Here is a 16,310-nt window from a genome sequence, read left to right on the forward strand (position 1 = left end):
AAAAAAGATCTACCAGGAGCAGTGAAGTTGTATATATGTGAGGCCCTGGTGAGCAAAATAAATAAATAGAAATTAGAATGAAGGAAATGTGTGTGTGTGTGTGTGTGTGTGTGTGTGTGTTGCTTTTAAGGTCCTGGTTTCTTCTCTGTCAAACTTACCAATTAATAATATAATGAAACTTGTTAGAATGCCTGCCTGCCTGCCTGCCTGCCTGCCTGTGAAGGATCTGGTTCAGCTCTCAGACATCAATATAAGGTGTATTTGTATCCCTAATATGGCCTAAATATTGCTTTACTGGATAATGTAACAGTCACTGGATTATATAGCAGCCACTCAGAAGTGCTGGTACAAGTGCCAGCAAGATAGTTCATCTGGATAATCCACTTGCTTTATCATGCACACAACCCAAGTTCAAGACAGGTCTCACCACACTGAAGGAAGTTTCAATGCTATGGTGTCTTGCTCTCTAGCTTTGTCTATCTGGAGAAGTCAACCTGGAGCAGTGAAGCCCCAGTGGCAAAAAAAAAAAAAAGTAAATGTTGCACAGATGAGTGGCTGAGCAAGTTGTGGTATATATACACAATGGAATACTACTCAGCTGTAAAAAATGGCGACTTCACCGTTTTCAGCCGATCTTGGATGGACCTTGAACAAATCATGTTGAGTGAAATAAGTCAGAAACAGAAGGATGAATATGGGATGATCTCACTCTCAGGCAGAAGTTGAAACACAAGATCAGAAAAGAAAACACAAGTAGAACCTGAAATGGAATTGGCATATTGCACCCAAGTAAAAGACTCTGGGGTGGGTGGGTGGGGAGAATACAGGTCCATGAAGGATGATAAATGACATAGTGAGGGTTGTATTGTTAAATGGGAAACTGGGGAATGTTATGCATGTACAAACTATTATATTTACTGTTGAATGTAAAACATTAATTCCCCAATAAGGAAATAATTTAAATTAAAAAAGTAAATGTTGCATATGTATATACTACTAAAAATATGACTCGAGGGGGTCAGGCAGTAGTGCAGCAGGGTACGTGCACGTGGTGTGAAGCACAAGGAGGCATAAGGATCCCGGTTCGAGCCTCCGGCTCCCTATCTGCAGGGAGGTCACTTCACAAGTGGTGAAATAGGTCTGCAGGTGTCTATCATTCTCTCCCCTTCTCTGTCTCTCTGTCTTCCCCTCCTCTCTCCATTTCTTTCTCTCCTATCCAACAACAAGAACATCAGTAACAAAAACCACAACAATTAAAAAAAGGGCAACAAAAGGGGAAAAAATAGCCTTCAGGAGCAATGGATTCATAGTGTAGGCACCAAGCCCCAGCAATAACCCTGGTGGCCAAAGGAAAAAAAACAAAAAAACAATATGACTTAAGTTGTATCTAAACTTAAATTAAAATTTTAGATGTTCACAGAGTACAGATCTACAGACCTATTCTTTCTTTTTCTTTTTTTTTATTCCAGAGCTTGTTAAACTGCGACTTTTTGGTGTGGCTAGTAGTTGAACCTGGGACCTTTATTGCCTCAGGCTGCTTAGTCTCTGTATAGCCATTAATGCTGTCTCCCCAAGCCTGTTTCTTCAAAAATAGATGTTTGTTGGTAGCTATGTGTGGCAATGGCTATTAACTGAACTTACGGTGGTAATCATTTTGCAGTCTGTACATAAGTTAAATAATTATGTACCAAAGATCAACACAGGTCAATTGTATCTCAATAAAAACAAAACATGATGATGATGCTTTTGTAGACAGAGTTGGTGATCCAACTTTAAAGTGTAAACTGAATCTTTCCAAGGAACTGATAGTACAACTTTGTATAATCTTGATACAGTGCAACTTTGCTGTATAAGTCTGTGGGCATATTTGCTTTGTTTTGTAGCAGAGCAAATTTTACATTCTTAAAAATGTGCTCTTGCTAGAGAGTTGAAAATATTTGAAACATAGTGATCTTTGTGGGTAGCTATTGTGTTTCTTTTGTCTACAAAAAAGAGTAATAACGGCTGTGTTTTGTCTTTAGGTGGATAGTCATTCAGGAGGACAAAAAAGGCCGGCGACAAAACAACTAACTAAAGGAGCTTTGTGAGTTACTTTTGTTTTTTATTATTTATTTATTTTAAATATTTTATTTAGTTATTTTTAATATTTATTTTTTAACAAGAGGGAGAAAGGTGTGTGTGTATGTATGGAGAGGGAGAGAGGGAGAGAGCTCTCGCGCGTGAGTGAGCACATTGCATGCAAGGGGGAGACAGCGCTGCTCAACTCTGGTTTACAGTGCTGGTGGGGATTGAACCTGAGACCTCAGTGCCACAGGCCTGAAAGTCTTTTGCTTAATTATTGTACTGTCTCCCTATCCCTGTGAGTTCCGTTTGAATAAAAGTAAATCAGGGAGGGAGTTGGGCGGTAGCTCAGTGGCTTAATAGTTTGTTTCCACTAAGGCCTGTAGATTTATCAAATATAGTTAAACCTGCCTTTTGCTTTTTTGTTCTTTTTTTAAACATGTTTATTATTTATTATTGGATAGAGATAGAAAATTTGAGGGGGGAAGGGGAGATAGAAAGGGAGAGAGACAGAGAGACACCTGAAGCTCTGCTTCACTCGTGAAGCTTTCCCCCTGCAGGTGGGGACCAGGGGCTTGAACCTGGGTCCTTGCACACTATAATATTTGCACTTAACCAGGTGTGCCACCACGTGGTCCCTCTTTTGTTCTTAAGAAGAGTTCTGTGTATTTTTAGCATAGCATATACCTTTTGATTTACCTAAGAGCCTCTGAGAAGCATGGTTTGATAGGACCCCCCCCCCATGTTTAAAACAGAAATATTACCATCAGATGCCCAACGGTCATCTTTCCAGGGTTCTTATGAGCAACTACACATGAATACTTGGTAGGAACATTGTGCTTTTGAGACCAGGGCATGGTTTTGAGTTCCATGTAGAAACAGTCAGTGAAATTCAAAACAAAACATGGTATACAAAAGATAAAACTGACAGAAAATTAAAACTACTACCCTAGAAATAACTATGTTTCTATAAATCTTTTTTTTTTGCACGCAAATAGCCATTATGACTAGACTTCCAGATACGGCTCTACATTGACATTGACAATTTCTCTTTTAAAGCATTCTTCAGCAGTTACAGAGGGACCAAGCCCACGCTGTGACACCTGATAAAAGTCAGTTCCGATCACTAAGTGATGCGGTACAGAGGCTGCTGTCCTACCATGTGTGCCAGGGCTCCATGCCCACAGAGGAGGACATGAAGAAAGGTAAACAGAATGGTCTCTCCAGATGCCCTTTCTGGATGCCCCATAGAAGAGTGAGCGTCACACAGCCCCCAGATGGTTGCCAGGTTGTTTTTAGTTAGAGACCTGTCTTACTCCCAGTTCACTCAATTTCCCAGTCCTTATTTAGGGTTACAGCTTATTCTAGATATTCTGTGATGGGATACCCCTGTGTCACATTTAGAGGCAGTAAATCCTCAGCTTTGGCTGGACGCGACTATAGACTGGCTCTGGACCAGGTACTCCACACAGTGATTCAGATATAGGTAGCCCTTGTGTCTAGACCAGATCATCATTGTTGTGGCTTACACAGATACTTTAGCTCCCCAAAGCTTTCCAAAGTGAGTCCAATGCATTATAGTACATCAAGAAGCTAACATCAACAACAACAACAAAAATAGGGATAAAAGGCTTTTATCCTAATCCTTAGAACTTAACCTACTTTGATGCCTGGCCTTGTTGTCTTGCTTGATTTGACCCTTCCTACCTACCACCATAGCTAAGTCTTGACTCCATCACTTCTCATCCATGTCTTCAGTCCCTCCCTCACCTGCCACCAGTCTCACTCCCTTGGCTGGAGTCTCCAATGTGATACAGTAGTCTTGGTCAGTTCACTTGTGAGCTTATCTGAGAGATACTTGGAATAGGGCCCAGGTCCAACAGTAAACAGGGATATAGAGATTCTGAGAAGAGTAAAGTAGAACACGTGAGACTTTTGGAGACCAACTCATCAAGCCATATGTCACTAGCTACTTTTGGGTTTTCACTGGTCTTCTCAGTACAGACACTAGAATGTCATTGTTTCAACTTAGTGTGGTGTTATTAGAAGGGAGTAGAGGCTTCGATCATCTAAACTAGCAGGTAGTTCTCTGTTCACTGATAGCTGTTGCTGATTTATATGGTTTTCTTTCCATTTGTGACATTAAAGGTATTCTATTTCTTGCTTCCTAATTATACTGAAAATAACTTTGTACTGAAATAAACATGTGTGATCACTTGCCAGTGGGTAGTAAGGGAAAGCATTTTAGAAGCACAGTGTTAAACAGGCAAGACATGTTTGAATAATAGGAGAATAATGAATTCTAATTTTAAGAAAATCAAAACCTACTAGGTGATTGGCATTTTCTTACTATTCTCTTTTTCTAGTTGACAATGAATTTGAGATAGTTGCCACTCAGCTCCTCAAAAGGACCCAAGCTATGCTTAACAAATACAGATGCCTGCTCCTCGAAGATGCCATGGTAAGATTCATGCTACCAAAACTATATGTACATATAGTCTATATCCCTATGTCACAGTTACTAATTCAAAGAGAAAAACATTGAGTAACTAAATTTTCCCAACATAGTTTGAAAGGCACAGATGTTTAAGCATTTAGAAAAACTTTTCATTTGATTGTTAGTGTTATAACAGAAGCTAACATTTTGCTGTACTTTCTTTTGTGGTTGATCACACTTAATCAGTGCATTTGTTTCCCTGGTTCCAAATGAGGAAACTAGGGTTTTGGTTGAGTGATTTGATTTGCTTATCACAGAGCTAGGATATTTGTAGAGTAGTAGGCAGAGCAGGGATATAGATTACGGTCATCCAGTACTTCTGGTGAAAACTGTCCAGAGTAACTTCAGGATGACTGATGATATATGTTAAAATTAGTTTTGATTTTATTTTGGAATTTGGGGATCAAACCCAGGGCCTCATATATGTGAGGCATTTGCCTTACCACCAAGCTATATACCTGACCAGTATCATCTTATTTTTTGTTTTTTAATTTTTTATTATTATCTTTATTTATTTATTGGATGGAGACAGCCAGAAATCAAGAAGGAAGAAGAGACAGATAAGAGGAGGAAGAGGAGATAGATAGAGGAAAGAGAGAAAGACACCTGCAGCCCTGCTTCACCATTCACAAAGCTTTCCCCCTGCAGGTGGGGACCCAGGGCTCAAACAGCTCCTTGCAAATTGTAACCTGTGCACTCAACCAGATGCACCACCACCTAGCTCTCTGTCTTGTGTTTTTGGTTTTTTTTTTTTTTGGGGGGGGATAGGAGTTGTTTGTTTTGTTTTCTTTTGTTTTTTGCCTCCAGGGTTATTGTTGGGGCTCGGTGCCTGCTCTACAAATCCACTGCTTCTGGAGCCCATTTTTTTCCCTTTTGTTGCCCTTGTTGTTATCTTTATTGTTATTATTATTTTTGTTGGATAGGAGAGAGAGAAGTCGAGAGAGGAGGGGAAGACAGGGAGACAGAAAGACAGACACCTGCAGACCTGTTTCACTTACCCCATGAAGTGACCCCCCTGCAGATGGGGAGCTGGGGGCTCAAACCAGGATCCTTACACAGGTCCATACATTTTGCGCCATGTGCGCTTAACCTGCTGTGCTACCACCCGGCCCTTGTTGTTTTTTTTAACTTAAGATTGCTCTCAAGTCCTAAGACCTATGTTAATTTTTTTTCATTTCATTTCATTTATTTATTTATTTATTTATGTGCAACTAGAGTTTATCACTGGGGTTTTGTTCCTGTACAATTCCTCTGCTCCCAGTTGACTTTTTTTTTCCCTACATAGAGGGTGAATGAGAGAGAGAGAAAGAGAAACACCATAGTACTACACAGCTCAAACCCAGTCCTTATAAATGGTAAACTGTGAATTCTACCCAGTGAGCCATCTCTCAGCCCCCAACTCATGTTTAATTTTAAAATGTACAACTTAATGGTTATTTTAGCACATTCACATTGTTGTGCATTCATCACCACCAATTCCAGAATATTTTCATCACCCCTAGTAGACACTAAACTTCATTTTAATATTTTATTTATTTATTTATTTTTAATGAAAGAAATACAGAGATCATGGGAGCTGGGAGGTGGTACACCTGGTTAAGCGCACATAGTACTGTGCACAAGAACCTGAGTTTGAGTCCCTGCTCCCCACTACCAGAGGGGACGCTTCCCAAGCGGTGAAGCGGGTCTGCAGATGTCTTTCTCTCTCCTTTATCCTCCCCATCCCTCTCAGTTTCTCTCTGTCCTGTCAAATAAAATGTAAAAAAAGGTAAAATGGCCGCCAACAACAGTGGGTTCTTAGTATAAGCACCAAGCTTCAGTGATAGCCCTGGAGGCAAAGGGGGAGAGGGGAGGTAGAGGTGAGAATGAATACAGAGCTTAGAGCCTCAAGCATGAAAGTCTTTTGCGTAACTATTGTGCTGTTTCCCCATCCCACAAGTTGTTTTCAATTCGAAATTAACTTTTGAAACTATGCCTTGGGAAGTTAGTCATACTATGTTATACATACATACAATATAGTATGTTTATATGTTTGTGCTTACTTAAATATATACTTATTTAAAGTTGTGTCTCAAAATCTGTTGATAAATTGTTCATAAACTGACAGCTATTTCTGAAACAAAACTCTGAAACATCAAAAAAAAAAACTATTTGTGGGGAAAGGATCACCTATTTCAAGTTATATCTGCCATGAATTCTCATCTTAGTAAGACTCAGATACAGATTTTAAGATTTGATTCTGTACAGGGCGTGGGAGTAGTTCAAGTGGTGGCTCACCTGATAGAACACAGAAAGATACCGCGCATGCGGACTTGTATTCAAGCCCTTGGCCTCCATCTGCAGGCAGGAAGCTTCGCAAGCAGAGCAGCAGTGCCACAAGTGTCTCTTCTCTATCTATATATCTCTAACCAAAGGAAAAGAAAGAAAAGTGGTCACCAGGAGCAGGGACATTGTGCAGAACCTAGCCCCAGAGATAACCTTAACATGCAGGTGGCATGCGGGTAGGCAGGGAGGGGAAGGGAAGGGCAGGAGCATAAATCTGACATGACAAGGATTAAAGACTAAGTGGAACATGACTAGAACTTAGACACCAAATTCTCATTTCTGGTTGCTTCTTTGGTTGTAAAAACAGTGAAATGTTTGCACTTGTTAAAAGGCATTTGAAATAACTGACTCCATTTTCAGAGAATCAACCCCTCTGCTGAGATGGTGATGATCGACAGGATGTTCAACCAGGAGGAAAGAGCTTCTTTGTCCCGGGACAAACGACTAGCACTTGTGGACCCTGGTAAGAAACATCAGAGTCAAAGGGCTGGGAGATAGATCACTGGGTAGAACACACGCCTTGCTATATGGGAGGTCCAGGGTTTGGACCCCAACACTACATGGGACCAGCAGCACCAGCAGCAAGTTTCACAGATGGTGGGGCGGAGCTGTGGAGTCTCCTCTCTGTCTGCCTCTCTTGTCTCATTCTTTCTGCCTGGAAATCAGCCTGGAGCTGTGAAACCCCAGAGCTGACCAAATAAGAAAAGAAGAAAGAGAACAAAGGAAAGAAAGGGGGGGGGATGGTCACCAGCAACAGTGGAGTAGTGCAGGTACAGAGCCCCAGCGATAACCTTAGTGACAGAGAGGGAGAGATTTGACCCACACTTTGACCACTCTATAAAAGAAACATTTTTATTTCTAATTCTGGTTCCCATTTATAGACATCATCTATTGGGTTGTCAGGCAATTTATGACACATTTTTGCACAGAAAAATTTCAAAAAAACATGCCATGACTTTTCCAACAACATATTTGTGTGTCTGTAATCAAATGTGCTAAATAGATAAGATTTTGCATTCTAACTTTTTTGATGTATTAATTATTGGATAACAACAAAGAAATTGAGAGAGGGAGAAGTAGAAAAGGGAAGAGATAGAGATACTTGCAGCTGTTTGGGTTTTTTTTTTTTTTTAAATAATATTTAAAAAATATTTATTTATTTATTCCCTTTTGTTGCTCTTGTTTTATTGTTGTTGTTATTGATGTCATCATTGTTGGATAGGACAGAAAGAAATGGAGAGAGGAGGGGAAGACAGAGAAGGGGAGAGAAAGGTAGACACCTGCAGACCTGCTTCACAGCCTGTGAAGCGACTTCCCTGCAGGTGGGGAGCCGGGGGCTCGGACCAGGATCCTTATGCAGGTCCTTAACGCTTTGCACCACACGCGCTTAACCCACTGTGCTACTGCCTGACTCCCACTGCAGCTCTTTTACCACTCATGAAGCTTTCCCCTTGCCGATGGTGACTAGGGGCTTAAACCTGAGTCCTTTGCACACTGTAATGTGTGTGCTTAACCAGGGGCATCACCACCTGGCCCCACTGTACTCAGAAGTTTTTATCATGTTGCAGTAGTCTTCAAAATAATATTCAATCAATGTTTGATTCATTAACTTTAATTCATTTCCCTACTAAGGAAAATACTCTAAAGGAAGAGCATGAAAGAAGTACAGTGTACCGAGGAGAGTCCTCAGATCTTCCCCAAAAGGAAGGAAATTATATGGAATTTTTTATTATTTTAAAGAAGTTATTTGTTGATTTATGAGAGAGGTTAGGGGGGATGAGAACTAGAGTATCACTCTGGCACATGCAATATAAATAGTCAGAGCCCTGGCATCACTTATGTCAGTGAGACTCTGCTGCTCTCTCTCTCTCAGTAAGTATAAACAGAGAGAGAGAGAGAGACAGACTTGTGGTCTGGGAGGTGGCTCAGTGGATAAAGCATTGGACTGTCAAGCATGAGGTCCGAAGTTCAATACTCAGCAGCAAATGTACCACCAAAGTGATGTCTGGTACTTTCTCTCTCTCCTCCTATCTTTCTCATTAGTAAATAAATAAAATCTTAGAGAGAGAAAGAGAGAGACTTGAAACCTCCTATTATCTTTTTTTTTTTTTTTTAGGGAGTAGGATTAATGGTTTACAGTATATGCAATTGTTGATACATGTGTAAATTTCTGCTTTCTGCAGAATACTCTCACCCCCATCCTAGATCTTTCTCTCCATCATCAAGCCCCAGGATCTGAAAGCCCCCACACCCCATGTCACATTTGGTGATCTGAGCTTGTAGATAAACCTTCTAACTTTGTCACAACTCCAGTGATAACCCTTATTTTTCTTTAATATTTATTTATTTCCTCTTGTTGCCCTTGTTTTACTGTAGTTATGATTATTGTTGTTACTGATATTGTTGTTATTGTTGGATAAGATAGAGAGAAATGGAGAGAGGAATGGAAGACAGAGAAGGGAAGAGAAAGACAGACACCTGCAGACCTGCTTCACCACCTGTGAAGCGACTCCCCTGCAGGTGGGGAGCCAGGGGCTCGAACCAGGATCCTTGAACCCGTCCTTGCGCTTTGCGCCACTTGCACTTAACCCACTGCACTACCGCCAGCCTCCCAACCCTTAGATTTGTATTGAGTTAACAATGGTTTTGAGCACTGTATACATTTCAGGTACATAGCTTTATAGATGGACATTGTATACATTATGGCCTGATCACCATCGGAAGTCTGGTTTCCATTCACTTGTTTCTGCCCTTGCCTAGTAGCAGCCTACCCTCCTCAGACCCTCAGTGCCCTTAAATCCTCACAATGGTTCCCTTGCCATCCTTGGCACTTCAACTGACACAGTGTCATGCTCACTTGCAGACATAGTTTCCTTCTATCTTTCTTTTTTCTTTCTTTCTTTTGAAAGAGGGGAGGGAGGATGCCAGGGGTCAGACTTGGTACCTCATGCTTGTCCAAAACTATCCAATGCTCCATCTCCTGGGCCACAATGGTTCCTCTCTATACTCTGCTGCCCTGCCAAGAAGTTAAGGTTTGAGTTGCATGTTTGCCATTTATTTTGTGTTCCTGGCAAAATCCAGCCGCTGTGCCATGTTCCCTCACATGTCTAGAGAGACTGAAGTGCCATCACCCACAGGTGACAACTGTTTGCGTGCTGCATCTCTCTGGCAAGCCTCATTCCAAGGCTCTCTGCTCTAAGAAACCAGGCTGATATTAGTATGTGTAATGTCTCTCTTCAGGCTGTTTCAAAGTGGTCATTTATTAACAAAACAAATTAAACATAACTCGGGGGAAGGAGGGAACAGTGAGATGGTTTACCTGAGATACTTCCTGCCTTGCCATACATGCAACCCAGGTTGGAGCACCCAGTACCCTACATGGGAGCGCTGTAGTGCTGGGGAATGCTTCAGTGTGGTGGTATCACTCCCCTCCCTTTTCTATTTGAAAAAGCTTAGAGGGGTAGGGGTAGATAGCATAATGGTTATGCAAAGAGACTGTCATGCCTGAGGCTCCGAAGTCCCAGGTTCAATCCTTTGCACCACCATAAGCCAGAGTTGAGCAGTGCTCTGATTAAAAAAAAATTAAGTAGGCTGGGTGGTGGTGCAGCAGGTTAACCGCACATGGTATGAAGCACAAGGACCAGCGTAAGGGTCCTGGTTCAAGCCTTCAGCTCCCCACATGCAGGGGGATCGCTTTACAGGTGGTGAAACAGGTCTGCAGGTGTCTTATCTTTCTCTACCCCTCTCTGTTTTCCCCTCCTCTCTCCATTTCTCTCTGTCCCATCCAACCAACAACGACAACAATAACAACAACAATAATAACAACAAAGATAAACAAGGGCAAAAAGGAAAAAATAGTCTCCAGGAGCAGTGGGTTCATAGTGCTCTTAGGCACCAAGTCCCAGCGATAACCCTGGAAGCAAATAAATAAATAATATATATCTCAGAGCAGATCAGAAGGTGGCACAGTGGACTATCAAGTTAAGAGGTCCTGAGCTTGATCTCCAGCATCACATGTGTCAGAATGATATTCTGGTTCTTTCTTCCTCACCCTCACTTTCTCATGCATAAATAAATCTCTATAAACTAATAAGTAAAGGTAAAACGCAGGTGGAGCAAAGCACAAGGACTGGTGTAAGGATTCCGGTTCGAGCCCCTGGCTTCCCACCTGCAGGAGAGTCGCTTCACAGGTGGTGAAGCAGGTCTGCAGGTGTCTTATCTTTCTCTCCCCCTCTCTGTCTTCCCCTCCTCTCTCCATTTCTCTCTGTCCTATCCAACAATGACGACAACAATAATAACTGCAACAACAATAAAAAAACAAGGGCAACAAAAGGAAAATAAATAAATAAATATATATATACATATATACATATTTATAATAAATAGCTCAGAGTGGTAAAGCCCCAGCAAAAGCAGTAGAAAAACTACAGTAACTCTTAAGAGGTCAAAACAAAGCTTTTTGGCCGTTGGTTGCCTTTTTCCAACATCTACCTTTTCAAAGATTTTAGTATGGTTACTTTTATAAATTTTTTCCTTTCAGGTATTGTATTTAACATGCTGCTAGAGATGAAAGACTGATACCTGACCTATTAGTGAGTCTATCAGTAGTCCTTATTCTAACATTCACTCAACATTCTTTCTGTTCCCATTCCCAGAGGGTTTCCAGGCTGACTTCTGTTGTTCCTTAAAACCTGATAACACCACTCATGAGACACAGCTTGGCAAGAGTGACCAGCACGGCAGTAAAGCAAGCAGCTCTTTACACCTAACAGCGAAGGCCCAAAGCAGAGACCGAGCAAAACCAGCCATGGTGGAAGCAATGAATCATGACCAATTTCATCCAGTGCCTAATCACATTGTGGTCTCCGCGGAAGGAAACATTTCTAAAAAAACTGAATGTCTCAGCAAAGCACTGAAATTTGACAAAGCAGGCTTAGCTCAGTACCGGAGTACGTCTGAAGAGAAAGCCAGTCGGAGAGACTCCATGAAGGCCAGCGAGTGCTCCCCTGGCCCAGAAGGGCACCGGAAAACCTCATCCAGACAGGATCATGGTACTGAGAGCAAACTCTCAAGTATCCTTGCCGAGTCTCACTTGGAGGTGACTTGTAATAATTCTTTCCAAGACAAAACTTTGAGGAATTCTCCAAAGAATGAAGTTTTGCATACAGACATCATGAAAGGGTCAGGTGAGCCCCAGCCTGACCTCCAGCTCACCAAGAGTTTAGAAACAACATTTAAGAACATCTTGGAACTTAAAAAGGCTGGGCGCCAGGCCCAGAGTGACCCCACGGTTAGTGGCTCTGTTGAGTTAGATTTCCCCAACTTTTCTCCAATGGCTTCACAGGAAAACTGCCTGGAAAAATTCATCCCGGACCACAGTGAAGGCGTTGTAGAAACTGACTCTATTTTAGAAGCAGCTGTAAATAGTATCCTAGAGTGTTAATAGCAGCAGTCCTCCCCCACCCTGCCCTAAGACCCCCTACCCCCACCCGGACAAGTTACATTCTTTCCTGGCAAAAGCAAATGGAATTGGTCTCCTGTCTCCAGCCTGCTTGATCTTTCATCACAGGTTATTCTTTCTAATCTCAATCCTGTTCTTTATTTAAGAGCAATACTTGTGGTTACAGGGAGATCCTTTAGCAAAATTAATCCTTGTTAGAAAGCAGTCTGATAGGCCCTACACATTTCAAGCATTATGAAAGTGTTTATAGTCATTTTGGGGGGTTTTGTTGTTGTTGTTGTGTTTTTTGTCTTTTTTTTTTTTTTTAGAACACTGTAACTTAATGAGATTACAGTACTCTTGGCCCTGGGTAAAATTCTGACAATCATAAGGCATTTGAAAAGAACAGAATTGTTAAGATCAAACAGGGCTGATAACAGCTACTTTCAAAAGAATGCCCCACTGCGTCTCCAAATTTTGGCTTTGGGGGGGAGAGAGGTCTGTTATTAGAGGGGAGACCACATGGTCCTCCCCACTCTACTAGCAGGTTGCTGGCAGTTGAGCCGAGGACCCCATAGCCCTGCACAGGCAGCCAGCAGTGCACAAGATGGGCAGTTACAGGGCTTCCTTGTTCATCATTCAAGCGTATTTCCAGTGCTCTTAGAGCAAAACCTCATGCTTGTCAGCATATCCATGTTGAATCTCATTTAGGGAATGTTCTGCTTTTAGAAGCAACACCATGACTTGAGACAATTTCACCAGGCTAAATAAAGGAAAGTGGAAACCAGTTAAATGGCACAGTGTACAGGGGAGGCCGGGATAGAGTCATGAGGAATATAATATGTATATATGTAAAAGCATATATATGTTTTAACTATTGAGAAAAAAACAAGCATTTCACATTTTATAATTGGGTAGAGTCAACATATGATGTATGTTTTTGTTGCTGGATATTCATTTAACCTCTTTCTGCACCCTTTCTCATAACAAATAGCCAAGCATCAAAAGCACTTTCATTTGCAAACGATGTTGTAATTTTTCAGTTTAAACTTTAAGGGGACTTTAGCCTTGTGTATGCTTCCTGTTGTCTGAGAACAGTAGTCACTCCTGGCAGCAGTCACTACCAAAACACAGACAAACCAAAGGTAATCATCCAGCCCACCCTGAAAGAAAAGATCTGAGACCAGGGATCCCCACTTTAAAAGGAAAAAGATGGGCCCTGTCACTGTCTGTGTTTGGTCTGTGTTCACATTAGGAAAGACTTACTGCTTTATTTATTTATGTTGCTTTTCAGGGAGCTTTCTCCATCTCCCTTTCTTGTACACCTGCCCCATATCATCCCAGTTTTGTTGTTACTTTCACTCTTAATGTAACTGTAACCATCGGTTACCTCTTCTCACTGGCAAAGCTATATAATGGAATTCTATATGCGTTCCCTCACATGCACATGTGCATGTGCCTGAGCTGCTAAGACCTGGGGGTCATTTTGGTTACAGTGCAAACATACCCACTCTCCTTTTCATGCACACATACTCTCTCACACACACTCTCACTTTCTTCTTGGTATCTCTAGCTTTAGAGGTATATCCACTGGTCTTCATTCTGGCATGTTGCCAGGATCTGCTTCTGGCTGTCCCCAGGAGGATATTACCCCATTGTCATCATGTTGGGCATTTCTTTTCCAGATTGGCCTGTGATGGAAAAGAAGGCTTCTGATTATTAGAAAATACAGCAACAGAAGACCTGTACTGTCCCTACCCTTTGTCCTATCACACAAAGAAACAAGAGTTCCTTCTTCCTACCCCCACCCACCTGCCAATAGAAATTGGAAAATATGGGCCATTTTAAGGACACCATTTTTTCCTTCTTTGTGCCAATGCCCAAGTTGCAGATGTACCCTTTTTTCCTGTATTGTAACATATTAGAAAGATAAGCTGATATTGCCAGTTGGAACTTTCTGTTTGGGCAGCCCTGAGGCTAACACCCCACCCTAAAAACCCATGATTTCATAGGCTCTTCTCTTAGGTCTCATGTTTCCCTAATTCCTGGCAAGACATAAATATAATAATCTCTCTTGATCAAATTCTTCTTGTTGTGGGACTTTGTACCTGGAAGCCTTCACCTAGGTACTAATGAGTTACATTAATTACTGCAAATCAGTGGAATTCTTAAAAGAGGCAAGATAAGCTTCGTGTACATTTGTCACCTCCTTCCCCATCCTACCCTGCTACCCCAGTCCTAGCTTTTCTAGGTACCATCTTAAAGGGTTTTTAAGCCCTAATACTTGTCTAGCAGATGGAGAGCCTAATTTACCAAAATGAAACTTGTAAATTTTTGTGTCCTTGTATGTAAGTTTACTTTTTATGGCGGAAAGATTCTAGATAATGACAAATGAAGATTATAAAACGTACTTTACTCCTGTGATTAGGTTAAGCGCACACGGGTCATGACTCGCATGTGGAGCCCCCTCTGGTGAAGGGTCAGAGAGCTCAGCCTCCAATGGCCAACATTCAGCTGTTCAGGTTCATTAATCCAAAGTTAAGTTTTAGAACAACTTGTGCTTGGTAACAAAAATCTCTTTCTTTCTTTCTTTCTTTTTTTTAAATCTGTTGTGGAAAAGTGTGAATTTGTTATTAAGCATTTGATTTTCTGTGTCCTTAAGTACTGCCTAAAGATAAAGCAAATTTTAAACTGGCAATTACGAAAAAGAACTATTTTAGCTCTGAAGAATTTAGTAGACTTTGTTAGATTAGGGAGGCCTTACAGACTGACTTGACTTAAAGAGGACGCGTCACTCACTGTCAGTGTGGTGTGGGCTTTATTTGCTTAAATACCTTCATTTGTATAGTATGTCTCACTTGAAATTGCTTTGTATACATTTTGTAAAAATATTTATAAAATGTTTTGTAAAAAAAAAAAAAGTATAACAAATTGCAGTTTATTTTGTTATGTTGGATAAATACTGTTAAAAGAAACCAGTCAGTAACTATATTGTTAATCCATGGTTAGGAAATGTTTAGTTGGAGATTACGAAATGAAACAACCATTGCAATACAGCCAAAGATTTGGGAAAATGTGCAACTGTGATTGTCTTGATTTTGCAAATAGGACTGATGGCTTTTCCCACAGAAAAAGGGTAAGTAAATGTTCAGTATGAGTTCTATTTAAGTTTGTTTATAATTACCCAGAAATACCCTAGCCAATAAGGGAGCAGGATTTTCATTGATTGGTCTTTCCAAACAGTATAAATTAAACAAACATTTTTTTTTAAATTTTTATGTATAAAAAGGAAACATTGACTAAACCATAGGATAAGAGGGGTACAACTCCACACAATTCCCACCACCAGAACTCTGTATCCCATCCCCTCCCCTGATAGCTTTCCTATTCTTTATCCCTCTGGGAGTATGGACCCAAGGTCATTGTGGGGTGCAGAAGGTGGAAGGTCTGGCTTCTGTAATTGCTTCCCTGCTGAACATGGGCGTTGACAGGTGTTGGCCTCCACTCCTACTCATATTCATTAAATAGGGAAAAATGGAGTCCTTTATAAAGCTAAATAAGTGAGCCTCAATTTTCTATAATCATGTATTTTATTCTGCAAAGACCAAAACACTTGGGCGGGGGTAGATAGTATAATGGTTATGCAAAAAAGACTTATGCCTGAGGTTCCAAAGCCCCAGGTTCAATCCCCTATACTATACCATAAGCCAGAGCTGATCAGTGCTCTGGCTTAAAAAAAAAAAATGGATTATGCAAAGAAAATAGTCTTACTTAAGACTTATTCTAGAATTAACATTTTTCTCTTTTATTCACCTGATACCTGATCAAATTGTAAATACCTCCTAATCTTGTCTGAAATGAGACCCTTGAGGTTCTTCTGAGTTCTTGTCCTCACAAGTATGAGTAGGGAACTTATTACAGAAACTTCCAGAGGGTGAAATAAATTTTCCAGGAGTCAGGGTATTGGGCTCTTCAGACCATTTGCCA

At 41.0% G+C, this 16,310-nt stretch overlaps 1 protein-coding gene across 13 annotated transcripts in view; it reads left to right on the forward strand.

Annotated features, from left to right (window-relative positions):
- BICRAL (BICRA like chromatin remodeling complex associated protein) overlaps positions 1 to 15,404 on the forward strand; it is a 127,735-nt gene extending 112,331 nt beyond the window's left edge. For all 13 annotated transcript variants that reach the window (XM_060189849.1, XM_060189854.1, XM_060189846.1 and 10 more), the window contains 5 exons: positions 2,022 to 2,083; positions 3,121 to 3,266; positions 4,428 to 4,522; positions 7,244 to 7,346; positions 11,539 to 15,404. In XM_060189849.1, coding sequence (XP_060045832.1) covers positions 2,022 to 2,083; positions 3,121 to 3,266; positions 4,428 to 4,522; positions 7,244 to 7,346; positions 11,539 to 12,326 — 1,194 coding nt within the window. In that variant the 3' untranslated portion in view covers positions 12,327 to 15,404. The remainder of the gene's footprint in view (positions 1 to 2,021; positions 2,084 to 3,120; positions 3,267 to 4,427; positions 4,523 to 7,243; positions 7,347 to 11,538) is intronic.
- Positions 15,405 to 16,310: the final 906 nt, after the last annotated feature.

Source organism: Erinaceus europaeus, chromosome 4, assembly GCF_950295315.1.
Source record: "Erinaceus europaeus chromosome 4, mEriEur2.1, whole genome shotgun sequence".
Taxonomy (NCBI): Eukaryota; Metazoa; Chordata; class Mammalia; order Eulipotyphla; family Erinaceidae; genus Erinaceus; species Erinaceus europaeus.